General features: G+C 44.6%; 1 protein-coding gene across 2 annotated transcripts in view; it reads left to right on the top strand.

Annotated features, from left to right (window-relative positions):
- The first annotated feature begins 12,919 nt into the window (after nt 1–12,919).
- Nucleotides 12,920–24,231, top strand: part of scai (suppressor of cancer cell invasion) — a 108,695-nt gene continuing 97,383 nt past the window's right edge. The window contains exons 1-2 of one of the 2 annotated variants that reach the window (XM_078271060.1): nt 12,920–13,444; nt 14,875–14,999. In XM_078271060.1, coding sequence (XP_078127186.1) covers nt 14,893–14,999 — 107 coding nt within the window. In that variant the 5' untranslated portion in view covers nt 12,920–13,444; nt 14,875–14,892. Of the gene's footprint in view, nt 13,445–14,874; nt 15,000–24,231 lie in introns of those variants that run through there. The other variant, XM_078271059.1, reaches the window with a different exon arrangement.

Genomic DNA, 24,231 nt, shown 5'->3' with positions numbered 1-24,231 from the left:
TAGGTTTGACAAGTTTTTGGTTATGCTTATACCCAAATATTGAATTGATTTCGCTTTCCAATTTAATTTTAGTTCCTTCAATTCTTGAAGTAGAACATGAGAATTTGTGTTTTAGATAAGTTTAGTTTGTAACCTGTATATACTCCAAACTGTTCCAAAACTTGCATAAGTTTCATAAAGGAGTTTATTGGGTCTTTTAAAATGATCATTACGTCATCTGCAAACAGACTTATTGTATGCTCTTGGTTATTGATATCTATTCCTTTGATTGTTTTATCTTGCCTGATCATTTGGGCGAATGATTCTATATAAAGGGCAAATAAGGTAGGGCTGAGGCAGCAGCCCTGTCTGGTTCCTCTCTCTAAAGTAAAGCTGTCCGATAGGGGGCCGTTAACTTTAATTGTAGCTGTTGGTTTGTTATAGATAGATTTGATACATTTAATTGTTTTCTCATTAAAACCAAATTTCTCCAAGGTAATAGATATAAAAAATCCCAATTGACCCTATCAAATGCCTTTTCTGCATCTAGGCTGATCAGTGCTGCTAGTATTTTATTTTTTTGTATTCTATGTATAATGTGTAGTATTCTAATATTGTCTTGCGTTTGTCGACCTGAGACAAAGCCAGTTTGGTCTTCTTCTATCAATTGTGTTACTATAGTTTGGAGCCTGTTTGAAATTATAGTGGTGTATAGTTTGTAATCTACATTAAGAATTGATATTGGTCTGTAATTTTGGCAGTACTCTTTATCCTTTAGTGGTTTGGGGATTACTGAAATTATTGCATCCTTCCATGGGGGGGGGGTATTCTCTTCAATCATGGTCCAATTAAAGGCCGAGTAATAGTGGCGACAGTTTTTTTTCAAACTTTTTGTACCACTCTGATGGAAACCCGTCGCTACCGGGTGCCTTATTAGTTTTTTGTTTCCCAATTGCTTTATGGATTTCGTCTATAGTTATCTTTGCTGTTATGTGTTCATTTTGTACAATACCTATGGAAGGCAGATCCAGGGAGTCTAGAAATATTTTAGTATCTTTATGATCTATTGTTTGTGAGTAGAGTTCTTTGTAGTAATCTTATATGTTATATGTTATACAGTGGAGCAAAAAAGTATTTAGTCAGCCACCAATTGTAAAATAAGTATTTGGTCACCTACAAACAATCAAGATTTCTGGCTCTCACAGAGCTGTAACTCCTCTGTCCTCTACTCGTTACCTGTGTATTAATGGCACCTGTTTGAACTTGTTATCAGTATAAAAGACACCTGTCCACAACCTCAAACAGTCACACTCCAAAGTCCACTATGGCCAAGACCAAAGAGCTGTCAAAGGACACCAGAAACAAAATTGTAGACCTGCACCAGGCTGGGAAGACTGAATCTGCAATAGGTAAGCAGCTTGGTGTGAAGAAATCAACTGTGGGAGGAATTATAAGAAAATGGAAGACATACAAGACCACTAATAATCTCCCTTGATCTGGGGCTCCACCCCGTGGCGTCAAAATGATCACAAGAACAGTGAGCAAAAATCCCAGAACCACAGTTCAGTGTCAGTAGTCATGCTGATGTCAGCAGAATGCATAAGGCACTTATATTCTGCATTTGTACATAAATATACTCGTCGTTGTTGCCTGCCACTATTGTTTGTGTATTATGCTCACTCATGGTGGGTAGCACACTCTCATTATATTTTATGTGTTTCAAAGCAAGTATTCTCAGCATTTATTATATTGTACAAACTATTTAACAAGCTGCATTGCTCGTATCAGCTATTTCCTTTTATTTTCAACTCATATCTGTGGGGGCCTCATGGTGTTTTACGTTTTATTTAAATCTATTTACAAAGATGTGTGTTCATTTCCACTAAGCTTCCTATGTTGGCAATATATTGGTGCGAGTCCTGCAAATCAGATTCTGACTAATTCCCGGTAGATGTGTTGGAACCGGTGGCAGCCAGGTTTCTAATCACTACTTTGTATTCACTTTCAGTCATGGGTGGCCTCGGCAGTTAGTCTTGCATCATTAAAGTGCGTTGTTTTTGTCAGGAATCCTGCTTCCTAGGTTCACTTTCTGCCTCAGTTTCTGTTTCCACCTGTGAGTCTGTTTTTCTGAGTTCCTGAACGCATCCTGTCTAGTTGCCTGGCGACGAAGCAAGGCGGGAGAATCTGCAATCACACTCGCCTGTATCGCATCTGCAATCTGCACACCTGGTCCTGATCATCACCTCTCCACCATTTAAGCCGTGAACTGACATCATTCCCTGCCGGATCGTTATCCTCACCAGTATGTTTGCTAGAGTGCCAGTAAGTTTGAGAAGTTTGTTCTGCTCTTTTGTGACGTTTTACCGTTGCTAATCTGCCTGTTCCTCTGTCTTCAGTTTTGGGACCTGGAAGATTCTCTCCATCACCGTCTGCATCACCTTTATTATGGAGTCTGCACTAATCCGTCAGCCGACTCAATTCCATCCACTGGTTCAATCATTGTTGCCCGCACTGACACACAGTTTTGCCCATTTAAGCTATGATTAAGTATCTATCTTACAGGTCTGAGTAGTACCCTGGCACTCTTATTTGTTTTTCCTGGAGATTTCCCTATGTTGAAATGTTGGTTTAACCAGCATTTGAAACTAGTCCTTATCAAAGCTAACATTTCACCATAGCGTTATACGAGTCATTCATTTAGAATAGGGGCTGTACTACTGCTGCTAGTCAAAGGGTCTCCAGTACTTCTCTACAACAACTTGGACGGTGGGCTTCCTCTGCGTACTCATCATATATTCGCCCTGATGTAGAAGACATCAATAACCAGAGATCTCTTAAACCTTGATTGTGGTAAGATTGCATATAACTGGTGGTGGTATATGGATGGGTAGTGTTCTCAATGGTACTGATGTATGGTTTTTACTGTTTTGATCAATTTAGATTTTATTTTGCTTCTAGTTGGTTCCTGCCTGAATTCCTGATGTTTTGTGTTATGTTCAGCCTGAATTGCTGATGTGTTTTGCCTTATAATTACAGGTGCCATTGTAACTGCAGAGGTCTGTGGTTGTTCCTGCCTGGCTTGCCGAAATTTCGTGTTCAGCTGAATTGCTGATAATTTTGTTTGTTCCGGCCCGAATAGCCGAGGTTTTCTTTGTTCCGGCCCGAATTGCCGAGATTTTTTGTTCCAGCCTGAATTGCCGAGGTTTTGTGTTCAGGTATCATTGAACTCAGCAGGGAGTTCCCTTTTTCATTGGTGAAACCCCATGGTCACAAGGACGACTGCCAGTAACCTGTATTTACCTTAAATTTCAGGTCAAATCAGGCCTTAACGCGTGAGTGCGGTTTTCATGTTCCAGTTTTTCAGCCTCAGAGGGGAGAGAGAGCGGTTGACCGTTCACCTGAGATCAGTAGAGCAGACGGCTCTGCAGAGCCGTGTATAATTACGACTTTATGACATTTCATAAACAGCTGATTGAGCGGCAGTGCGCCGCTGCTACATGCATATAGCGGAATCCCTGCATGTGCACGTGTGGTGCTGATGTTGCACGATGTAAATCATGCGGTGAAGGAGTAAATTTGACCAGCATAAAATCGGCATATGTCAGACTGACCGGCAGGTTGCCGGTCATGGCCGATGACGTGAAAATCGGCCAATTCCGGTCACCGGCCGGTCAATCGGTAGCCTGGCTCCGCCCTCCTACTTACTTCCGCTCAATTTTCATTTCCCTTCAGTATTCCGTCTGGGTTTGTGGTATTTGTAGGTCCAATCAGCAAACAGAGGGAGTGGCATTTACTTCCCCGGCCAGGAACCAAGACACCGCGGAAGACTCGAGTGGTTGTGGTTACATTCGGTCTCGACATTTTACACACTCATACTGACATACTAGACTCACGCACTGGCCACAGTTACATTCGGTAGCCTGGTGCGCGGTCTCCTTGTGACAGTCTAACTACCATGTAGCAACATTCACTTCTAACATTTAACTTAACTACCAAGATAACATTACGTGTATTTGTATGTGATATAATACTTTCCCCTTGGTAATGTAGCCTATGAATTTCCATGAACACAATTCTAAAATGCATGAGACATAAAGGCTTCTGCTATCGGTTGATAACTCAAACTTGCCGAGAACCTAGACACCCGTTTGATTACATAGACTCATGCACTAGGCACGGTTACAGTCTCGTTCAGTACTGGTGCGCGGTCTCCTGGTGACAACCTACCTACCATGTAACAAACATTTAACTTAACATAAGATAACGTGACGTGTATTTGTATGTGATATCTATCGATAATGTAGCCTATGAATTTGTATGTACACAATCATCTAAGATGCACGAGAAATAAAGGCTTCTGGGATCGGTTGATAACTCAAACTTGCCGAGAACCTAGACACCCATTTGATTACAGAGACTCATGCAGTACCCTTGGTTACGGTCCTTACGGTATCGTTCAGTAGCCTGGTGTGCGGTCTCCTTGTGACAGCCTACCTACCATGTAGCAACATTCACTTCTCTAACATTTAACTTAACATAACTACCAAGATAACATGACGTGTATTTGTATGTGATGTACTTTCCCATCGATAATGTGTGAATTGCCATGAACACAATCCTCTAAGATGCACCAAAAACAAGGCTTGGTTAATAACTCAAACTTGCCGAGAACCAAGACACCGCTTGATTACATGACTCGAGCGGGCCGGCCGGTTGCATGGTTACATTTGGTCTCGTTCAGTAGCCTGGTGCGCGGTATAGGTAGCAGAGTGCGACCTGCTAGCACCGGGTATCCCTGGGTGAAGCCAGGTTTCAGTGATAATCAAAACACAGCAGTCACGAACATAGCAATTTCCAGCGAGTTGTAATTCCAAGTCGTCCATTTTATGCACCAGGGATCTGGCATTGGAGAGATACAGGCTCGGTAGAGGTGGCTTGTGTGATTGTTTTCTTAGCCTTAGCATAACACCGGACCATGCGGCTCCGCTTTTGCTTCCTCTGCCTCCTCCGTCTGCACCGCCTCCTAGACCCGACAACAATCCACGGAGAGCCTAGCGGTCTCACTATGCCGTCTGGGATGTTGTGCGAATGAAAGACACTCGCAAGAGATATCTGGTGCTGGTCACCGATGTCCTCTGGAGGACATAGCCAGACCACCGGGTGCTCCGTGGATTGTTGTCGGCAGCGGCAGGCGACTAAGGCAGCGACGGGAGAGAAAGCAGTAGCGAGGATGCCGGTCGGGCCTGCTAGCCTGTGTAGCAGTATGAGCTTCAGCTCATAACTACCTGCGCGCTTCTGGCCAATCATAACGGCGGAGCCCCGTATAAAAACAGCCAGTAGTCCTCCCACTGCCTTTCTTGCTCGTTGGTGATGGGAAGGCGCTATACTTCCGGGTTGTGCTCACTGTGAGTTGTCTGCTCGGGCGTCAGGTATGGTGGCGTTTTGGCTGCTTCTGCATTCATTTTGTTATTCGCTGCCGTTATTTTACTATATATCAAACGTTTGTAGATCTTCGGCTGGCAGGTTCATCTTCCACCTCATCGAGGGAACACAGTTAATGCAAAGCAAGTAGCACTGATAGCTGTCTATGCACGTTGCATTCTTGGAGCTTCCTCCCTCCGGATCGACTCAAATTCTGCTTGAACGGTATGTGGGCCAAATGCGGTAGGAGTTACCTTTTAGGTTTATTAAGTGTTAATTGTTTTGTGTAAACACTAGGGACTGGACTGAAGCTTCCGGAGATTCTTGTTAGCCACCGAGCATCTCAACCACCAGCTGTTTGTTTTGCCTACACGCGATTGAATACAGACTCTACTATTTGTGGTCTGCCTTCAAGGTGCACGATCCGACCATTTGCTGCCGCAGCCGTGGAGGATTGCTGTCCGGCCACTGATGTGTGGGCATGGGTTCTTTTTAAGTGTGTGAATGTAGCGGAAGGGTTAACCCCCTACATTAATAGAGTTGACCAAGTTGTTTATTTCTTTTTTTTTTTTTTCATTTTAGTTAAAAGTTACTTGTTTTTTCTTTTCTTTCTGCTATTGTTTATTTTTCCATTAGTTTTTTGAGTTTATTTTGTTCTGTTCCAATTGTTTTGTTCTAATTATAATTAGTATTATTGATTTGATGTGTCTTTCGTTGTTTTGAATTGATATCCTGTGTCAAGTTTCTTTCAGTTTGCTTCTTTTCATTTTCAATATTGATTTTTACTCTATTGTTGGGGAGTGAACTGTGTCATTTTTAGTTGCTGAGAGCCGAAGTTGGTGTCTGGGTGGTATCCACTTTCCTGTGTGTCTCCCTGTTTTCATTTGCTGTGTTCACTGTTTTTGTTTGCGTGTTCACGGGTGACTTTCTCTGGGATCCTTTACCGTCCTCGTTCCCTTCTCCCCCTCCACTGGTAAGCCTCAGCCCTAATTATTATCATTTCTCCCCCTTTTTTGGTGTGAATGTGTTTTAAATTGATTGTTCTTAACTTTGATTATTCTTATTGAAATAAAAATGTACTTTTTGTGAAAGTTGAACCTCGTCTTTGGCGCTTTTGTAAACTGACCTGTGTCCTTTATACTGTATACTGATAGCATTACACGTAGTGATTCAAACAAATTCTCTGGGCGAAATTCCCAGGGTGGCGTTGTCGGTGTTGGGTTTTGTCAGCTCTCGTGCCGCCACACCTGGCTAAGGAAACTACCACACAGACCTCCACTGCCAAGCCTCCTACTCACCAACACCAGATCTGCTGCAGCAACACCAGTTTGCTCGCACCGATTTTGGTCTTTTTTTTTTTCCTATCGACAGTACTCTGAGACATCTAGCGATCAAGACTCAGGTAAAAATCGGCCAAAGTTCTCCTTTAAGGTCCTTGTATCACTAAATGAATATTAAATGTACAGATTGGATCCTCTATATGTAATAAGTATTTATAAAATTAAATGTCCATATTTAGCATGCAAAGCTTGTCCTTTTGATGTGGGGAGCGTTAGAACAGAATACATTGTCATTTTTTTATTTGTGAAGTTGATCCCTACTGTGATGGTTGGGTCCAACTGGCTGTGAGTTCTGTTTTTTTTTTTCAGTTTTGTTTCCCATTGCGTTTCCTGCCATTTTCTTTGTTTTGCCCCACCTCTCTCTGTTTCTCCCTTGTTTTCCTTTCCCCCCTGCCTGCCAGTTGACTTACCACACGCCTCTCCTGCCAGTCATCAGCTGGAATCAAGACCAGTACTTAAAGGGATATTTCACCATTAGAAAGATGAATATATCTTTAAATTGGGTCACTTATGTAGTAGAAATGTGAATTGTGTGATTGGTGGCTTCTAGGCCGAGAAAAGCCAGAAAATGTGTTTTTGGCTCATGTGGATGAAAGACATGGCTCAAGTGGTTACACAATTAAAATATATAAAAACGACATATAAAAATGACATACTAGCTAGTCTTACCCGGCGACAGAGCAGCCGGCCTGGTAGCTGGATAGTCCGATACAGCAATGTTTCCACAACAACAAAAACACAGCAGTCTCGCGATGGGAGTTTCGTTGAAGTTGGATGTAGTCCAGTTTGTTGTCTAAGGAGCGAACACTTGCAAGCAGGATTGATGGAACAGGTGGCCGGCTATCGTTAGCTTTCCACCGGCACCGTTGCATCAAGCAACACCGCTGGTCTCCATACCCGGCGGGCGAAACTCACGTAGTGTGTCGAGTATTCAGTCTATAATAAAGTATCCTGCATATTCTCCGATCTGTACCAATGTATCCTGGTGGTACATGTAGTAGGTAGTTTGAATGCACATAATTGTTCTAAAATTTCCTTCGGGATGAATAAATCCATCTATCTACAAGTTTTCTGCTGAGAAGCCAGTAAACGAGGATTCAAGATGGCTGACGCTTGTTTTGGTTCGGGAATCTTAGTGTAAAGACAACAGTCCAGCAGGTTGAAAACATGCGGAAGTACCTCCTACTACTGACTGTAGTCCATTGCCTCTGGGCAAAAATGCCTCCAATGACGGAAAACGACGATTTTTGCGTCATCAGAGGGGTTTTTCCAGACCCACAATACAGAGATCTCTCATCTCAGGGGGATGTGAGGGAGGGAAGCACGGTCATTAAAAAAATACTACCGTGTTTCTACTGATACAAAGCTTAATGCTAAATCAGTGAAGTATCCCTTTTAAACCCTGGATCCACTCACCATCCTCGCTTGATTGTTGTTTCAGCCACCCTGGTGACGCATGCTACAAGCTCCTCAGAAAATCCCTTATATTTGTCTTTGTCTGTCCTTTTGTCTGAATCCCTCTCTCTGTGTTTATTTCCTCAGCCATCATCTTCACCACGCTTCGTTGTCTCCAGTCAGCTGGCTCCACCACCCGGTCCCCTCCTCGCGGCTCCCCGCTCCAGTCCGCCTCCGCTCCTGCTTCCAGCCCTCCCCTCTTAGTCTCCTCTGCTCCTTGGGTTCCCATGCCTCTTCCTCAGGCTTCTCGCCCTCGGCCTCCCCGTTCTCCCGGAACTTCTTCTCCTTCCCCAGCCTCAGCCCTCGTGCCTTCGCTCCGGTCCCTTCTGTCCGCCTCCTCTCATCCCCTCTCCCTCAGTTCTCTCCCTTATCCTAATAAACCCTTTTTCACTTGCATTGTCTTGTATTTGGGTCCGTTCTGTTGCAACACCCTACCCTGTCCTCTAGCCTACTGGTAATAAATAGAAAACAAAGTAGTTAAATTTCTTTTTATGACTCAAATGTATGCTATACAAAAATGTGTTTATGGTTAAATTGCTTACAAGAACACAACATTGTTTACAAGAGCACAGATTCTACATAGATCTAGCCTCTCAACTTTGCACTTAAAGTGCACCAGATTGATGTGTTTAACTTTAAAATGTACAAAATGTGTGGGGGGTGTCGGTGGGCAGAAATCAGTAGGGAGAAAGCTGTAGGGGAAAAGCTGTTTTTAAACCTGGTGGTTTTGGTCCGGATTCCCCTGTAGCGCCTCCCAGAGGGCAGGAGGGCACACAGACTGTGTGCTGGGTGGCCAGTGTCTTTTGGGATATTTACTGGTCTCCTGAGACAGCGCTTCCTGTAGATGTCTAATAACCGGAAGTGATGCTCCAGTGATGTGCTGAACTGTTTTCACCACCTTCTGCAATGCCTTCCGATCAGAGACAGAGCTATTCCCGTACCAGACTGTAACACAGTTGGTCAGGATGCTCTCGATGGTGCAGCGGTAGAAGTTCACCAGGATATCTGAAGAGAGGTCCTCAGGAAAAAGAGGCGCTGGTGAGCCTTCTTGACTAGTTTGGAGCAGTTAGACATCCAGGTGAGGTCCCGCGAGATATGGATCCCCAGGAATTTGAAGCTGTTCACACACTGCCACACCATTTATGTGGATGGGTGGATGAGTGTCAGCATTCTTCCTGAATTCCACAATTAGCTCCTTGGTCTTAATGGTGTTAAGGAGCAGGTTGCTGTCATCACACCACGCAGCCAGGCGATCCACCTCCTCCCTGTCGGCCGACTCATCGTTGTCTGTGATGGGGCCAATCACTGTGGTGTCGTCCATAAACTTAATGATAGAGTTTGAGCCATGTATAGGTCTCCAGTTGTGACTGAAGAGGGAGTAGAGGAACGGACTCATCACACAGCCCTGTGGTACGCTGGTGTTTAGGGTGAGGGTGGAGGAGCAGTGGTGGTCTAACCGAACATGTTAGTCCCCTGTACCCTGTTGGTCAGAAAGTCCAATAAAAAAATGCCTACTGTGATTGGGACATCCCTAGCCACAATTAAGCACATTTACCATATTTACCATACACAGTCCAGCCATATACTGCTGAAGGCCCGCAACATCGGCTTCAGATCAGGAGATGTACAAGCCTATGGTACGGCCAGGGCTGATCTGAAACAGGGCATCAAGAAGGCCAAGCACTGCTACAAGCTGAAGGTTGAGGAGCACTTTTCCAACTCCAACCCCCGATATATATGGCAAGGCATTCAGGTCATCAGTGACTACAAGCCCATCAACCCCTCCCCCCTTTCCTCTGATATCTCCTTCCTCAACGAGCTTAACAACTTCTACACTCGTTTTGAACGTTTTTGAACTGACTGCTGACCACCAACCTCTGACACTCCCTCCCATTGATATCAGAGTAGTGTTGAGCAGGATTGTACGCAAAGCTGCAGGCCCTGATGGCATCCCTGGACGTGTGCCCTGAGCATGTGCTGGGGAGCTGGCGGGGGTCCTGATGGACTTATTCAACCTGTCCTTAGCCCGTGCTGTTGTGCCGACTCTTACTGCTAATCCACCTCCATCGTGCCAGTACCAAAACACTCTACTCCAAGTTGTCTAAATGACTACCGCCCAGTAGCACTCACCCCCATCATCTCAAAGTGCTTAGAGCAACTGGATCTGGCACATCTCAAATCCTGTCTTCCCCCCACCTTGGACCCACACCAATTTGCCTACCACAAGAATAGGAGCACAGAGGATGCAGTCTCCATAGCGCGCGCCATAGTCTATCCTCTAACACCTGGACAAAAATTACACATACACCAGAATGCTGTTTATAGACTTCCCTCTAAATGAATCACCAAAGGCACAGATCTGGGCATCAATGCTTCTATCTGCAACTGGTTATCAAGTTGGGGTTTGGCATTTACCCCGATTCCCTTACTACGATCATTTACATAAGCTTGAACTGATCGCCTCCTTTAATCTCACATGCCCTGGATGCAGGCACTTTCAAACCAAGTGTCTGTCCAGCATGTCTCGTAGCTTGCCAGCCCGTGGCAACAGGCAAAAACAGGGTACCCGCAGAGTCCTGAAAGTATTAAAAAACTCTTAAATTTTATATTCTAAAAATAGGTCTAGACCACACTATAATTTACAAAAACCCAACAATTCCAGTAATTCCCCCAAGGGCAAGCATGTAGTGCGACAGTGGTGAGGCAAAACTCCCTTTTAGGCAGAAACCTTGAGTGGTGAGGAAAACTTCCTTTTAGGGAGAAACCTTGGACAGACCCAGGCTCTTGGTAGGCGGTATCTGACGGTGCCGGTTGTGGGTGTGATGAATAGTGGCAATTATAGTCACAACAAAGATAATGGAATTATGACTAGAAATAGTAGTTGTAGTAGTTTATGGCATAGCAGGGTACTGCAGGGCGTTACAGGGTGTAGTAGGGCACTGCAGGGCATAGCAGGATGTAGCAGGACGTAGCAGGGCATAGTAGGGTGCGGAGCTGGAATACGGCAACAGCTGCAACCATGATTTAGGTGCCACCCTAATCCAAGAAAAACTGCGGGACAAAAAAAACAAGGACTCAGGGAATAAGCTCCCCAGAGCTAAATTAGTAACAAGCATTTCTGGGACATGGATGCACACAGATAGCCTCGTGAGACCATCCTGATCTTGCGAGCTCCAGTTTTCCACTCGCAGATCAGTCTGGCATCTTGAGACAGAGAAAATTTGGAGCCGTTCGCCAAACGACCGACCAATCAGCATTGGTTTTGAGGTGGGTTTAGGTGTGATGCAACGAGAAGCGACTGTTCAGTCTGAACAACATGGCGGCTTCCACGGATGAGATGAGCATAGCTATCACGCAAGTTTTATCCGAAAGTATTCCTTCATTGAAAGAAGAGCAAAAAACGGCACTGGAGAATTTTCTCGGAGGAAAAGATGTTTTTGCTCTTCTGCCGACTGGTTTTGGCAAGAGTTTGATATATCGTTGATCTGATTGGTTGATTTGGCCCGTCTATCACCAACATAGGTGGTGATAGACAGATAGTTTATCCAATCAGCTAACCAGTATTTTCGCCCCTTCCCAAAAGTTCTCCAACGGAAAGTTCCCAGATGGATATGCCGAGCAAATGCAAAGCAATCCATCTGGCAGAGTCAGGTTAGCACACAGATGGAAAGAGAGACTGATATGCCTGATCAATGAACTGAACAGAACAAGAGTACAGTACCTACAGAGTGATTTAAAATAACTGAGGCTTACAAATTTAAATGTATTGGGGATAAGCCTTTGGAAATTAGAGGAATATACATAGGCACATTTTTTGCATCATCCAATTTATTTGAAGAAATCGAGGAATCTTGTTGCTTAAAATGTATAAATGAATGTTGAGATTTATTAATTGCTCACGTAAAGGAACACATTTTATTTTAATCCAAAATATCTTTGTTGTTTTGTTTTTTTGTACACAGAATTGAACAGAGTTACAAAATGAGAAGGGCAGTAATTAAAGCAAAGAGGTTCTGTGATATTGTACACATTTTATTTTGATTCAGTTTTGTAAATATTAATGCTTGATTATTGCTCTGCTGTTAAAGCTTGACTGTTGGAATTAAAATGCAATCTTCTCATATTTCACACATTGTAACAGGACTGACTACTGACTGACCCTATTAGGTATTAAGCATGGATGTATTCATAGATATATATATATCTATGGGATGTATTAAGAGCACGGTATTAAGGCGTTTGGTAAGCTTATTTTGAAAATGATGACCGGGAAGTAGCTAGCCAGTTATAGTGGGGCAGATCCAGACATAGACAGTATATAAGAATGGACCAACAGATCCCGTTGCTCTGGACGGAGACCAGTGAAGGCCTTTAGAAGCACTTTTCCGGTGAGCGCTGAGCGTTACTGCGCAGCCTCCAACTGAGAGAAACGACGTAAATGTGACGTGAGCAACGTGACTGAAAGTTGTAAATTGTAGTAAGCTGTGCCAAGAGAAATCTCAATCATTCCCAATCTTGCAGAGACGGAGAGTGTAGGTATATGTAAGGAGATAACATGGACACAGGCTAATTATTGCTAACTAAAATGCTAGTTAACATTTGTAATTAAACGTAAACAGCTAATGTAAGGCCAAACTGCCTGCGATCTTCTCCTGTACTATACGGTAATTCCTCTACTATGCGACAGTAAGTCGCGTGGTTATGACACAATCGTTAGCCTATTTTTACAAAAACGTATACTACGGAGCCATAACGTGAGGGACAAGGTAGTGGAGCCTTTTATACATTGTCGTGTTTCTTTAGAAATAAACAATGGACAAAAAAGTCTTTAAACGCTTCAGATGTAAAGTTATTCGCTGTCAAAGTGACTTCAAAATGAATGGCAGTCAATGGAATGCTAACGTCGGGTGATCGCTTTGTAGCATCAAAATGGCGCCATAGGAGATTCGAGCTCTGAAGCGAAGCTTACCCCCTTGGATCCAGATCCATGAGAGCCAGCGGCTGTCCTCCTCTTGCCTCCTCTGTTACAGGACAACATCCTTTCATGGCTTCAACAGACAGCAGTCCCATCCACGCTGGGGGGATAGCCGATAGCCTACGGTTGGACAGCGGACCAGTGTCAGTTACACACGAGAGATGCCAAGAAAGGCGCGCTTCAACTAACGTTACAGAGCTCGTCGTGGCTTTTGCACTGTTTTCATCACTGTGGTAACGTTAATCCTGTTCATCAACGTTAGCCAGCTGGCGAGGTAAGAAGAAATGTCAATTGCACAAGCAGAGGTGGTTAAAGCCACTGCAGCCAGGCTGTGTTACCTATCTTTCTTAACTGAAGAATATTAGCTAACTTTACCGCTGGTTATCTTTGTTATCAAACATTAATATCCAGGTGTTCATTTTGTTGTGACGTTAATGGAGTGGTGTCCTGACATCGTAATTTCGCCAATGTTGGTGACAAAAGAAGGCTAATAACGTTAGACACATAGCTAGCAATTGTTATGTTAGGTTATAGCTTACGGCCCACTCTAAGCTTGGTCTCGTTAGTAATTTTAGCTAGCTAGTTAGGTAGAGTCATGTTAACCGAGTTTATTGCTGTCAACATTAGTTTTATTAGCACTAGTTTATTAGCTAGGAGATTACAGCTGCGTTAGCTAGCTAACTACCGATAGCTAAGTTAATAATTGAGAAACAATGCACCAGCAGATCGACTCCTCGTGATTTTTTTTATGCACGTTTGAACTGACATGCTTTTCCTTAAACCTCTGTCAGGGGACTCTCATGTATTTATTTATTTTTTCTCGCAAAGGGCTCATTATAACGTTAGATGTTTTCTCCAATCATTGCGGCCGCAAACGTCCTGTCATTTCCATACAGAGACCTTTCTCTAAAACAGAATGAGAGCTTTTGGATGTGAAAAGACACATTTTCAATCGTGCATGGAACATTTAAGCTAATTTATTAATTCAGTTTAGAACAATCTGATAGTCCGTTACATAGATAGATAGATAGATAGATATATATATATATAAAAGCCACGCAGGTGTTAACGATCCTTCTTAAGGATAACACCATAAGTAAGGGATTGTACACTTGATGTACAGAAGGCAGCAGCTAAAGTTATCCTACAGACTTTCTCTGGCGACTCTTACAGCTTCCTTAAATCATATTTAGCCACACACAAACACCCCATTTCCGAAAGCTAGAAAAAAATTAACTATCAGTCCTATCCATGGAAAAATAAATGTTTCATTGGTAACAAATTATTTTAATAAGGCAAAGCATTAGCTGAACATTGTGACCTGACTGTGTGCTGCCTTGATCCGATTTCACATTCATCTTAGCAAACTGGAGGTTGCAGCCACTGTGAGAGTGAAATCTGGGACAGCCCAAGTCAACCTAAAAATGGTGACCATGTGACACATTTCCTCCATAGTACCTTATTTCTACTCCTATTTAAGTAGGGCACCAGACACTCGGATATCTGCAGCTAGCAACGTCTGTTAAGTGGCAATAGTTTTGATATCAAAATGGTTGAAATGTATCTCTTGTTCACATTGGTACCAATGGTAGTTTGGTCTAATTGCCACTGGTTCCAATATGTTTAACCATGTAGGCTATTTCTAATGCAGTACCTCTCCTTGTCTAGCCTATTTACTGTATTTTTTGTTTTGTTTGTAATCAGGTGTGAAAAGTTAGTGTCATGACTAGCGCTGAGACTGAGGATGATATTCCATTAGGCGAAAGGAAGACTGTCACAGATTTCTGCTATCTCCTGGACAAGTCCAAACAACTCTTCAATGGGCTAAGGTCAGTTTTTACTTACTCTGTTGTACCTGTGCTCTGGGTCCGCGTTCCAGCATCCTTTGTTGGCATCAGCACTCTGCAAACCCGCTGTCTGTGTTGTAGAGTAGGTTTTAAAAGGTGTAGTTACAAAAAGTTGTGTTGTGGGGAAAATCAAACAGTCCTTCAAATAGTGTCTTTTTCCAGTGCGTGATTTGCAGCTCTTGTGTGCCTTGCCACTTGAAGCCTTCAGCTTCTCCTTTTTTTTTCCTGAATGAACCGCTTAATGGATCAACAAATATCCTCCACCAGTCTCCCACACACCTGCTGCTGCCTGGGTTAAATCAGATCAACAACACCACACCCCTTATGTGATGTGTCAGTCTGACCCTGTCCATTAGCTAACCATGCCCACTTCTCTAAAGACACTAGACTGATATCATAACGGGTGTAATTTCCACTTCAATGGAATGGCGCAAATTGTGTACTTTCTTTGCCTCTCAGGTTACACAGAAACTATTGCACAGCTTTGATTGATGGAGGTTGTACCTGCAGCCTGAAAGGCCTACTCAGGGCCTCACCTATACAGAGGCTAGAATTGACCATCAACCCAAAATCGAAAAAAAGGACAGTGCTTAGTAAATATGCAAATATAATATTGATCATAACACTAAATGTGATTTTGAGTGTTGTTAGTGTATTAACAGTGCCACAGTTTACAAGGCATTACTATGTCTTTGGTGGAGCTCAGTAGGATTAAAATACATTTGTCATGTATTTAGATTAATAGCTACACAAGTTTTTATCATTCAAGCATGGCAAAAATATTCAGAAACCTTATATTTTACATTTCCCACTGTGTCCACTGCCAAATATGTTATTTTCAAAAAAATGTAATTCTAATAAATAAGAAAACATAAAACTTTTCACACTATCTCTATACACATGCCAATTAGTTTCGGTATTGCGGGAGGATCTAAGTCCTCTGTACAATGCCCAGGTCAACCAGATTTAATGCCATGCAGCTTCAAGCATAATGGACCTTTTTTAAAGCAGACATTTTGACTTGTCATAGTACGAAAAGCACAGCTGAAATTGAAAACCTTAACGATGGCTCAATTCCATCAAGTGTTCCAGTAAGCTATTTCAGTGAGTCGGCATGCACAATACCAGGGCCTCTCCTAAGTGGAATGCAGCCATCATTAATGGTTTTGAATACACTTTTCCTACTATGACATGTCAACATATCTGCCGTGAAAAAGGTCTATTGACCCTTCGCTAAGCCACGCCTGAAAACCGCCACAGGCCAATCGTGGCTTAGCAACCGTAACTAGGCACGGGAGGTCTGTCAAGCTTTCAAGCGAGGGAAACATGCCGAAGTGTTATGCAAATGTGATATCCTATATATGATAGGGTATCCTAAAAGTTTGGACGGGGTGGTGGAATTTTTTCCCTTCCCGAAACCTAAAACCCAAGGGGAGAAATGCCAGATGTGGATCAAGCAGTGTGGGAGGCCCCATTCACAACTAAATGTCGACAGGATTAACAAAAACGCCTACGTTTTCTCCAAGGCAAGAACACGCAAATGTTAGCTAGCTAACTCAGCACAGCATTGCTTGAAAATAATGACGGTTCTTTGTTCATAATGCATATATTTGAATGTAAAATAAGATGAATAAAGGCAAGACGGAGGCTCACTGACACTTTAACAAAATGCTGAAATATATTTTAATCGCTAAAAATATAAGCAGGAGAATGTTATCATTGCGAAGTGGTCAGGCTAATGTCTTGTGTTTATTCCACAAGACTTATGGGTAAGCTGTTTGATTTATAAGTATTAGATCATTTTCAAATTTCACTTACTCTGCTGTGCATGAACATAGCTGTTCCTCAATTTGTGTTTACCATTTGAATGGTCAGCGTATGAGACAGCTACTGCTTGCGCTGGGACCTATAGGGTTTGGCTTCAATTTTGATGAAATTATTCTCTAATCGGTTGCATATTATGTTGTGGATATATCCCTCGAATGCATACCTGCAGTCCCCTTTTGCCAAACATTACAAATTATCTCCTTGGGAACGTCTGACACCGGTGCATACATACTGTAATAGACGTGCCAGGCACGAAAGCTTGTCAGGCATAGCAACAGTAACTAAGGAGGGCGGGGATTAGCAGAGGGTCAATTTATTTGGATACAAGCTTTCCTTTTTGGAATATGGATGGGATTTTGAACGCCAATGTGCGCACTTCACACAGCAAAGCAGAGAGGTATGTGTGTTACATGCACCTAACTGGAAACGATGCAGAGAGGATTAGCAACTACCATATACTTGTACATTACTTCCAGTGTTTCCCACACATAGACTGTGTGGCGGTGCGCCGCACTATCAACACTGGCCGCCGCACATTGTGTTTCGTTATTATTTTTTAAACGCTATTTAAAACATGTTCAGCTGCATTTCCTTAAACTGCTCTCCTCCGTCTCTCTGTCACTTGTGTCTCACACACACACACACACACACACACACAGAGCTCCTCCCACTGTGCAGTGTTTGGTGTTTTTAGCCCCCCAACGTCGCCTTCCAAGCAGCGCGGCAATGGTGATGTTTAGGGTTAAGGCATGGGTTAAGGCAGTGGTTCTCAAACTTTTTCGGTCATTCCCCACTTTGGACAAGGGGGAATTTTCAAGCCCCACCTGCCCCCATCGCCCCAACACAATGCTAATGAAATACGCAACAAGCTTAAAATGTTCCAATTTATTTAAGTACAAATATTGAGGTACTTTACTTGAGTCTTTTCTTTTCATGCCACTTTCTACTTCTACTCCGCTACATCTCAGAGAGAAATATTATACTTTTTACTCCACTACATTCATCTGACAGCTTTAGTTACTAGTTTACAGATTAAACTACGATGTTTTATTATAAAATAGACTATCCAACAATATAACGGCCTACAAGTCCAACTGAAACGATTAGACCATTAAACACTTAACTACTAACAACAAGTAGTATCAGTATAGTAACAAGTTGTATCTAAATACAAACTATCTACATCAAATAACAGCAATAAAGAAAATAAAAGTGCAGCTGTGTCAAAATTTGTATCAAGTTCAAAAATGGAAAAGAAATAAAAGTGTCACTTGCAATCTGTTAAGAAAAGAAATCCATTTGGCAAGACAGGTCTATTTATCCCTGCATTAGTGGCTGCAATGAGCCTGTTTTGCATTGCACAATTTTTCAAAGCGGGGTTGCAGGCTTGATACTGCCACTCTCAAGTCATGCTCAATGTTTAGCTGAGATCTGTACTTTGTTTTCAGTGAAGCAACAGCTGAAAAGCCCATCTCACAGAGATATGATGTGGCAAAGGGAAGAAGAATGCACACAGCTCTCTGCCCGATGAGTGGATACTCCCTCTCCACTCCAAACCAGAATTCACTAAGAGTCTGAGCTTTAAACCTGAGCCTCAGGGTGGAGTCAGATGTCATCTCAATAAACTGGTCCTCCTCAGCAGACCTAAAATCAGCAGGTGCTGCAGACAGAATATAAATGAATAGGCTTACTTTATTTGTCATTGCATAATAAACACAAAGAAATCTGTTTGACAACAATCCATTCCAGTTAGTAAGTAGCATACAACATAAATAAAATGCATGTATAATATGAGTATAATATTCAATAAAATGTCAAAATACCAACCTGCTGCATTGAATGGATCCATAACCCAGGCATACTGAGCTGAGTTGTTCGGGAAGTATTTTTGAAACAATCCTCTCAGGGAAGAGATGTGCTGCTTAATGCATGGGATCACTGTGGTGGCTCCAGAATCAGTGGTTTCAGCAACTTCACTCAGGTTCTCAAAGACATCTATGTTTTGCTGATCGAGGCGCCTGCCCAGATGGAGGGCTCGTCAGCGAGCGTCTGGTGGCCGGGTTTGCCACGGAGCCCGGCCGGGCACAGCCCGAAAAAGCTACGTGGCGGGCATCTCTCCATCCCATGGGCCCACCACCTGTGGGAGGAACCGCTGGGGTTGGGTGCGCTGCCACATGGGTGGCAGTGAAGGTCAGGGGCCTCGACGGACCAGACCCAGGCAGCAGAGGCTGGCTCTGGGGACGTGGAATGTCACCTCTCTGTGGGGGAAGGAGCCAGAACTTGTGCGGGAGGTGGAGCGCTACCGGTTAGATCTGGTGGGGCTTACCTCTACGCACAGTCTTGGTTCTGGAACCATACTCCTGGATAGGGGTTGGACTCTTTTCTTCTCCGGAGTTGCCCAGGGTGTGAGGCGCCGGGCGGGTGTGGGGATACTCACAAGCCCCCGGCTGAGCGCCGCTACGTTGGAGTTTAACCCGGTGGACGAGAGGGTCGCCTCCCTACGCCTGCGGGTTGTGGGGGGGAAAACTCTGACTGTTGTTTGTGCATATGCACCGAACAAGAGTTCGGAGTATTCGGCCTTCTTGGAGACCTTGAGTGGAGTCCTGCATGGGACTCCATAGTTCTGCTGGGGGACTTCAACGCGCACGTGGGTAATGATGGAGACACATGGAGAGGCGTGATTGGAAGGAACGGCCTCCCTGATCTAAACCAGAGTGGTTGGTTGTTGTTGGACTTCTGTGCTAGTCATGGATTGTCTATAACGAACACCATGTTCGAACATAGGGATGCTCATAAGTGTACTTGGTACCAGAGCACCCTAGGCCAAAGGTCAATGATCGATTTTTATAATCGTTTCATCTGATCTGAGGCCGTATGTTTTGGACACTCGGGTGAAGAGAGGGGCGGAGCTGTCAACCGATCACCATCTGGTGGTGAGTTGGGTCAGGGGTTGGGGGAAGACGGGTAGTGCGGGTAAATTGGGAACGTCTGGAGGAGGCCTCTGTCCGACAGACTTTCAACTCACGCCTCCGGCAGAGCTTTTCGTGGAGGCTGGGGGCATTGAACCCGAGTGGACAATGTTCAAAGTTTCCATTGCTGAAGCTGCGGTGAGGAGCTGTGGTCTTAGGGTCTTAGGTGCCTCAAGGGGCGGTAACCCACGAACACCGTGGTGAACACCGGTGGTCAGGGAAGCCGTCCGACTGAAGAAGGAGTCTTTCCGGGATATGTTATCCCAGATGACTCCGGAGGCAGTTGCAAGATACCGAAGGGCCCGAAGGGCTGCAGCCTCTGCCGTGAAAGAGGCAAAGCAGCGTGTGTGGGAGAAGTTTGGAGAAGACATGGAGAAGGACTTTCGGTCGGCACCAAGGTACTTCTGGAAAACCGTTCGCCACCTCAGGAGGGGGAAGCGGGGAACCATCCAAGCTGTGTACAGTAAGGATGGGACGCTGTTGACCTCAACTGAGGAGGTAATAGGGCGGTGGAAGGAGCACTTTGAGGAACTCCTAAATCCGACTAATACGCCCTCTATGGTAGAGGCAGAGCTGGAGGATGAGGGGGGATTGGCATCAATTTCCCTGGTGGAGGTTGCTGAGGTAGTTAAACAACTCCACAGTGGCAAAGCCCCAGGAATTGATGAGATCCGTCCAGAAATGCTTAAAGCTCTGGGTGTGGAGGGGTTGTCTTGGTTGACACGCCTCTTCAACATTGCGTGGAAGTCTGGGACAGTGCCTAAGGAGTGGCAGACCGGGGTGGTGGTTCCCCTTTTTAAAAAGGGGGGACCAGAGGGTGTGTGCCAATTACAGGGGTATCACACTTCTCAGCCTCCCGGTAAAGTCTACTCCAAGGTGCTGGAAAGGAGGGTTCGGTCGATAGTCGAATCTCAGGTTGAAAAGGAACAATGCGGATTCCGTCCTGGTCGTGGAACAACGGACCAGATCTTTACTCTCGCAAGGATCCTGTAGGGAGCCTGGGAGTATGCCCAACCAGTCTACATGTGTTTTGTGGATCTGGAGAAGGCGTATGACCGGGTGCCCCGGGAGATACTGTGGGAGGTGCTGCGGGAGTACGGGGTGAGGGGGTCCCTTCTCAGGGCCATCCAATCTCTGTACGACCAAAGCGAGAGCTGTGTCCGGGTTCTCGGCAGTAAGTCAGACTCGTTTCAGGTGAGAGTTGGCCTCCGCCAGGGCTGCGCTTTGTCACCAATCCTGTTTGTAGTATTTATGGACAGGATATCGAGGCGTAGTCGGGGTGGAGAGGGGTTGCAGTTCGGTGGGCTGGGGATCTCATCGCTGCTTTTTGCAGATGATGTGGTCCTGATGGCATCATCGGCCTGTGACCTTCAGCACTCACTGGATCGGTTCGCAGCCAAGTGTGAAGCGGCTGGGATGAGGATCAGCACCTCTAAATCGGAGGCCATGGTTCTCAGCAGGAAACCGATGGAGTGCCTTCTCCAGGTAGGGAATGAGTCCTTACCCCCAAGTGAAGGAGTTCAAGTACCTTGGGGTCTTGTTCGCGAGTGAGGGGACAATGGAGCGGGAGATTGGTCGGAGAATCGGCACAGCAGGTGCGGTATTACATTCAATTTATCGCACCGTTGTGATGAAAAGAGAGCTGAGCCAGAAGGCAAAGCTCTCGATCTACCGGTCAGTTTTTGTTCCTACCCTCACCTATGGTCATGAAGGCTGGGTCATGACCGAAAGAACAAGATCCAGGGTACAAGCGGCCGAAATGGGTTTCCTCAGGAGGGTAGCTGGCGTCTCCCTTAGAGATAGGGTGAGAAGCTCAGTTATCCGTGAGGAGCTCGGAGTAGAGCCGCTGCTCCTTTGCGCCGAAAGGAGCCAGTTGAGGTGGTTCGGGCATCTGGTAAGGATGCCCCCTTTAGCGCCTCCCTAGGGTTTTGATAAAAATTTACCACGCTCACAACTTCTGTCAAAACCTCATTTAGTTCAGGGCTGAGCTGCCTTGACGCGAGCGCTTCCCTGTGAATGACACAGTGCGCATCTGGCGCAACCCTCTTTATTAGTGCCTGCAGCCCGTTTCTTGACCCTGCCATGGTCTGTGCGCCATCAGAGCAAAAGCCCACACAGTTTTCCCATTTAAGGCCTTGTTCTTTGAGGTAACTGTCCATGATCTTAAACAGCTCATCAGCTGTGGCTCTATTTTTTTATGTATTTGCAAAACAGCAAATCCTCGCACAGTGACTCGCCATTCACAAAGCGGACGTACGAGATGAACAAGCAGTCTTCGTCCACTTGTAATGCAAAACGACTGTCTTTTAATTTTTCTATGAGTTGTTCCTCAAGATCACTTGAAATGTTGCATATACGTCTCGCAACTGTGTCGTTTGCTGAGCTTGTCTTGTCAAGCATAATTGACACCATGTCTAGAGCAGCGGGGAGAATGAGCTGCTCTGCAATTGTGTGTGGTTTTTTTGCATTGTGCAATTCTGTATGCCACTCTATATGAAGCCATCTGTGCTTTACTGTTTACTGATGCAGCTTTTACCAATGCGAGTCTCCTGTTGACGGTATTCTGCCAGTTTTCTTTGAAAGAAATCAAGTAGCTTATTGACATGACTGGGGTGTGTGGTCTCTAGGTGTCTTCTTAATTTGTTGGGTCTCATGCTGTCTGCTGCTAGCGGTTTAAGACACAGAACACACATCGGTCTCTCCTCTGCCCCCACCACCGCTGCCGTGAATCCAAGAGCAAGATACCCTTCATCATATTTTCTTTTCGGTTGGCTTTTTGGTTGATTAGGCCCGTCTGGTTTGTCTCTCTCTGCTGGCGCTGGCTCCACAACTTTTGAGGTCCGTGTCACAAATTTATCCATGTTGTGTTATTGCCCACACTAGCCTGCTACCCATCGGCGCGAAAAATAGATATATACACATATATCTATGGGCGTGAAAATTTGTTCCGCTACAATTAATATGCCGACGTCACGTCAATCATTATTTTGGCACTTCGGTTCCAGGTTACATTTTTCTCGGGGTCTCATATCTAATGTTCTTTTAATTTAGACTGCAGGTTGGCTAGTAATGATTACTTTGTTTGTGGGTGTTTTGTTTTGAATGTATGATCTTTGTTGTCATTAAATAAAGGCATTGATAAAGCAGACATCCCAAACTGCAAAAAGTCATTTCAGGGAGGTTTGTTCCCGGGGATGAGGGTGGGGAGGGGAATTCCTGTTACACTTGGTGTCGCCCCCTGGGGTGATCAGTCTAATAAGCGGCAACACACAGCTATAAGGACTCTGCTCTCACACGCGCTGCATTTATAGTTACGCAAACGCACACACGCGCAGTCACTCTCTAGTCTAGTGCGCGATCTTGCTCCAGATTCCAGGAGATTGGATCTCAGTTGCGGGCGTCAATGAGCCGTTATCAATATGTGGGAGACTCCCGGAACTTCTGGGACAGTTGGGATGTCTGGATAAAGATATAAAGGCATAAAAAGGAAAAATTCCTCCCGTTTGGCGCGCCCCACCTGTCATGTCTCTATTCCCCACCAGTGGGGCGCGCCCCACACTTTGAGAACCGCTGGGTTAAGGTGAGGGTTAGCTGCCTGGAAGGCAACGTTGGAGGCTTAAAACCCCATCGAGCCCACCGTGCACACAGCGTCTGTCTGACAGCTGGCGAAATTCACAAGTTCACGAAATGTTGGTATCTATCTCGTGAACACCTTTACACAATCGCACATTAAAAAGTGCTATAAAAATATCTTATATTCTGAATACAATGTTGAGTCCCGACCCGACTCTTAGCAAACAAGCGATTGTGCCTGCTTTAAAAAGTTAACTAGTCGCAAGTTTGCGGTAAAATGCAGTTGGGTTGTCGAGGTCAAAACACTATGTAGCAGCTGTGAAGCAAATAAACTTTTTTTTTACTCTTACACTGAATATTTGCTGCTTAAATCCAGATGAGTATTGAAAAGTATTTTCCGCGACTGAAAAAGGCACGTGTTGAGGATGAGGACCAGCCTGAACCGGAGGTATCAGTCTGAAACAGAGCTGAACAGTCTGACCAGTGTAATTAGTTATGTTATTAATTTGTTTACAATATTTTCAGGCTTCAACCAGTGAAAGACCGGGTCAGGAAGACAAAGGGAGAGATTCGTTAGGCATTGAAGTAGGAGAGGAGGACCACATCACTCAGTTTTTGGTATTTGATTGTTACGAAGGACATTTTTTAATTGCTAACACGGACCAGTGACGGACTAGGATAAAAAAAACGTCCCAGGCATTTGCAACACACCGGCCCTATTTTTGTCAATAACCAGGCTGGAAATTAGTAACTCTGCCTTCCGTGTGAATCTTTTCACGTACCTCGCCACAGTACAATCTTGTACAAAATTTTTTGTGGCTGCATGCATAAAATAACTTATCAAA

This window comes from Sander vitreus, chromosome 16, assembly GCF_031162955.1.
Source record: "Sander vitreus isolate 19-12246 chromosome 16, sanVit1, whole genome shotgun sequence".
NCBI lineage: Eukaryota > Metazoa > Chordata > Actinopteri > Perciformes > Percidae > Sander > Sander vitreus.
This window is presented reverse-complemented; position numbering and strand designations above follow the sequence as displayed.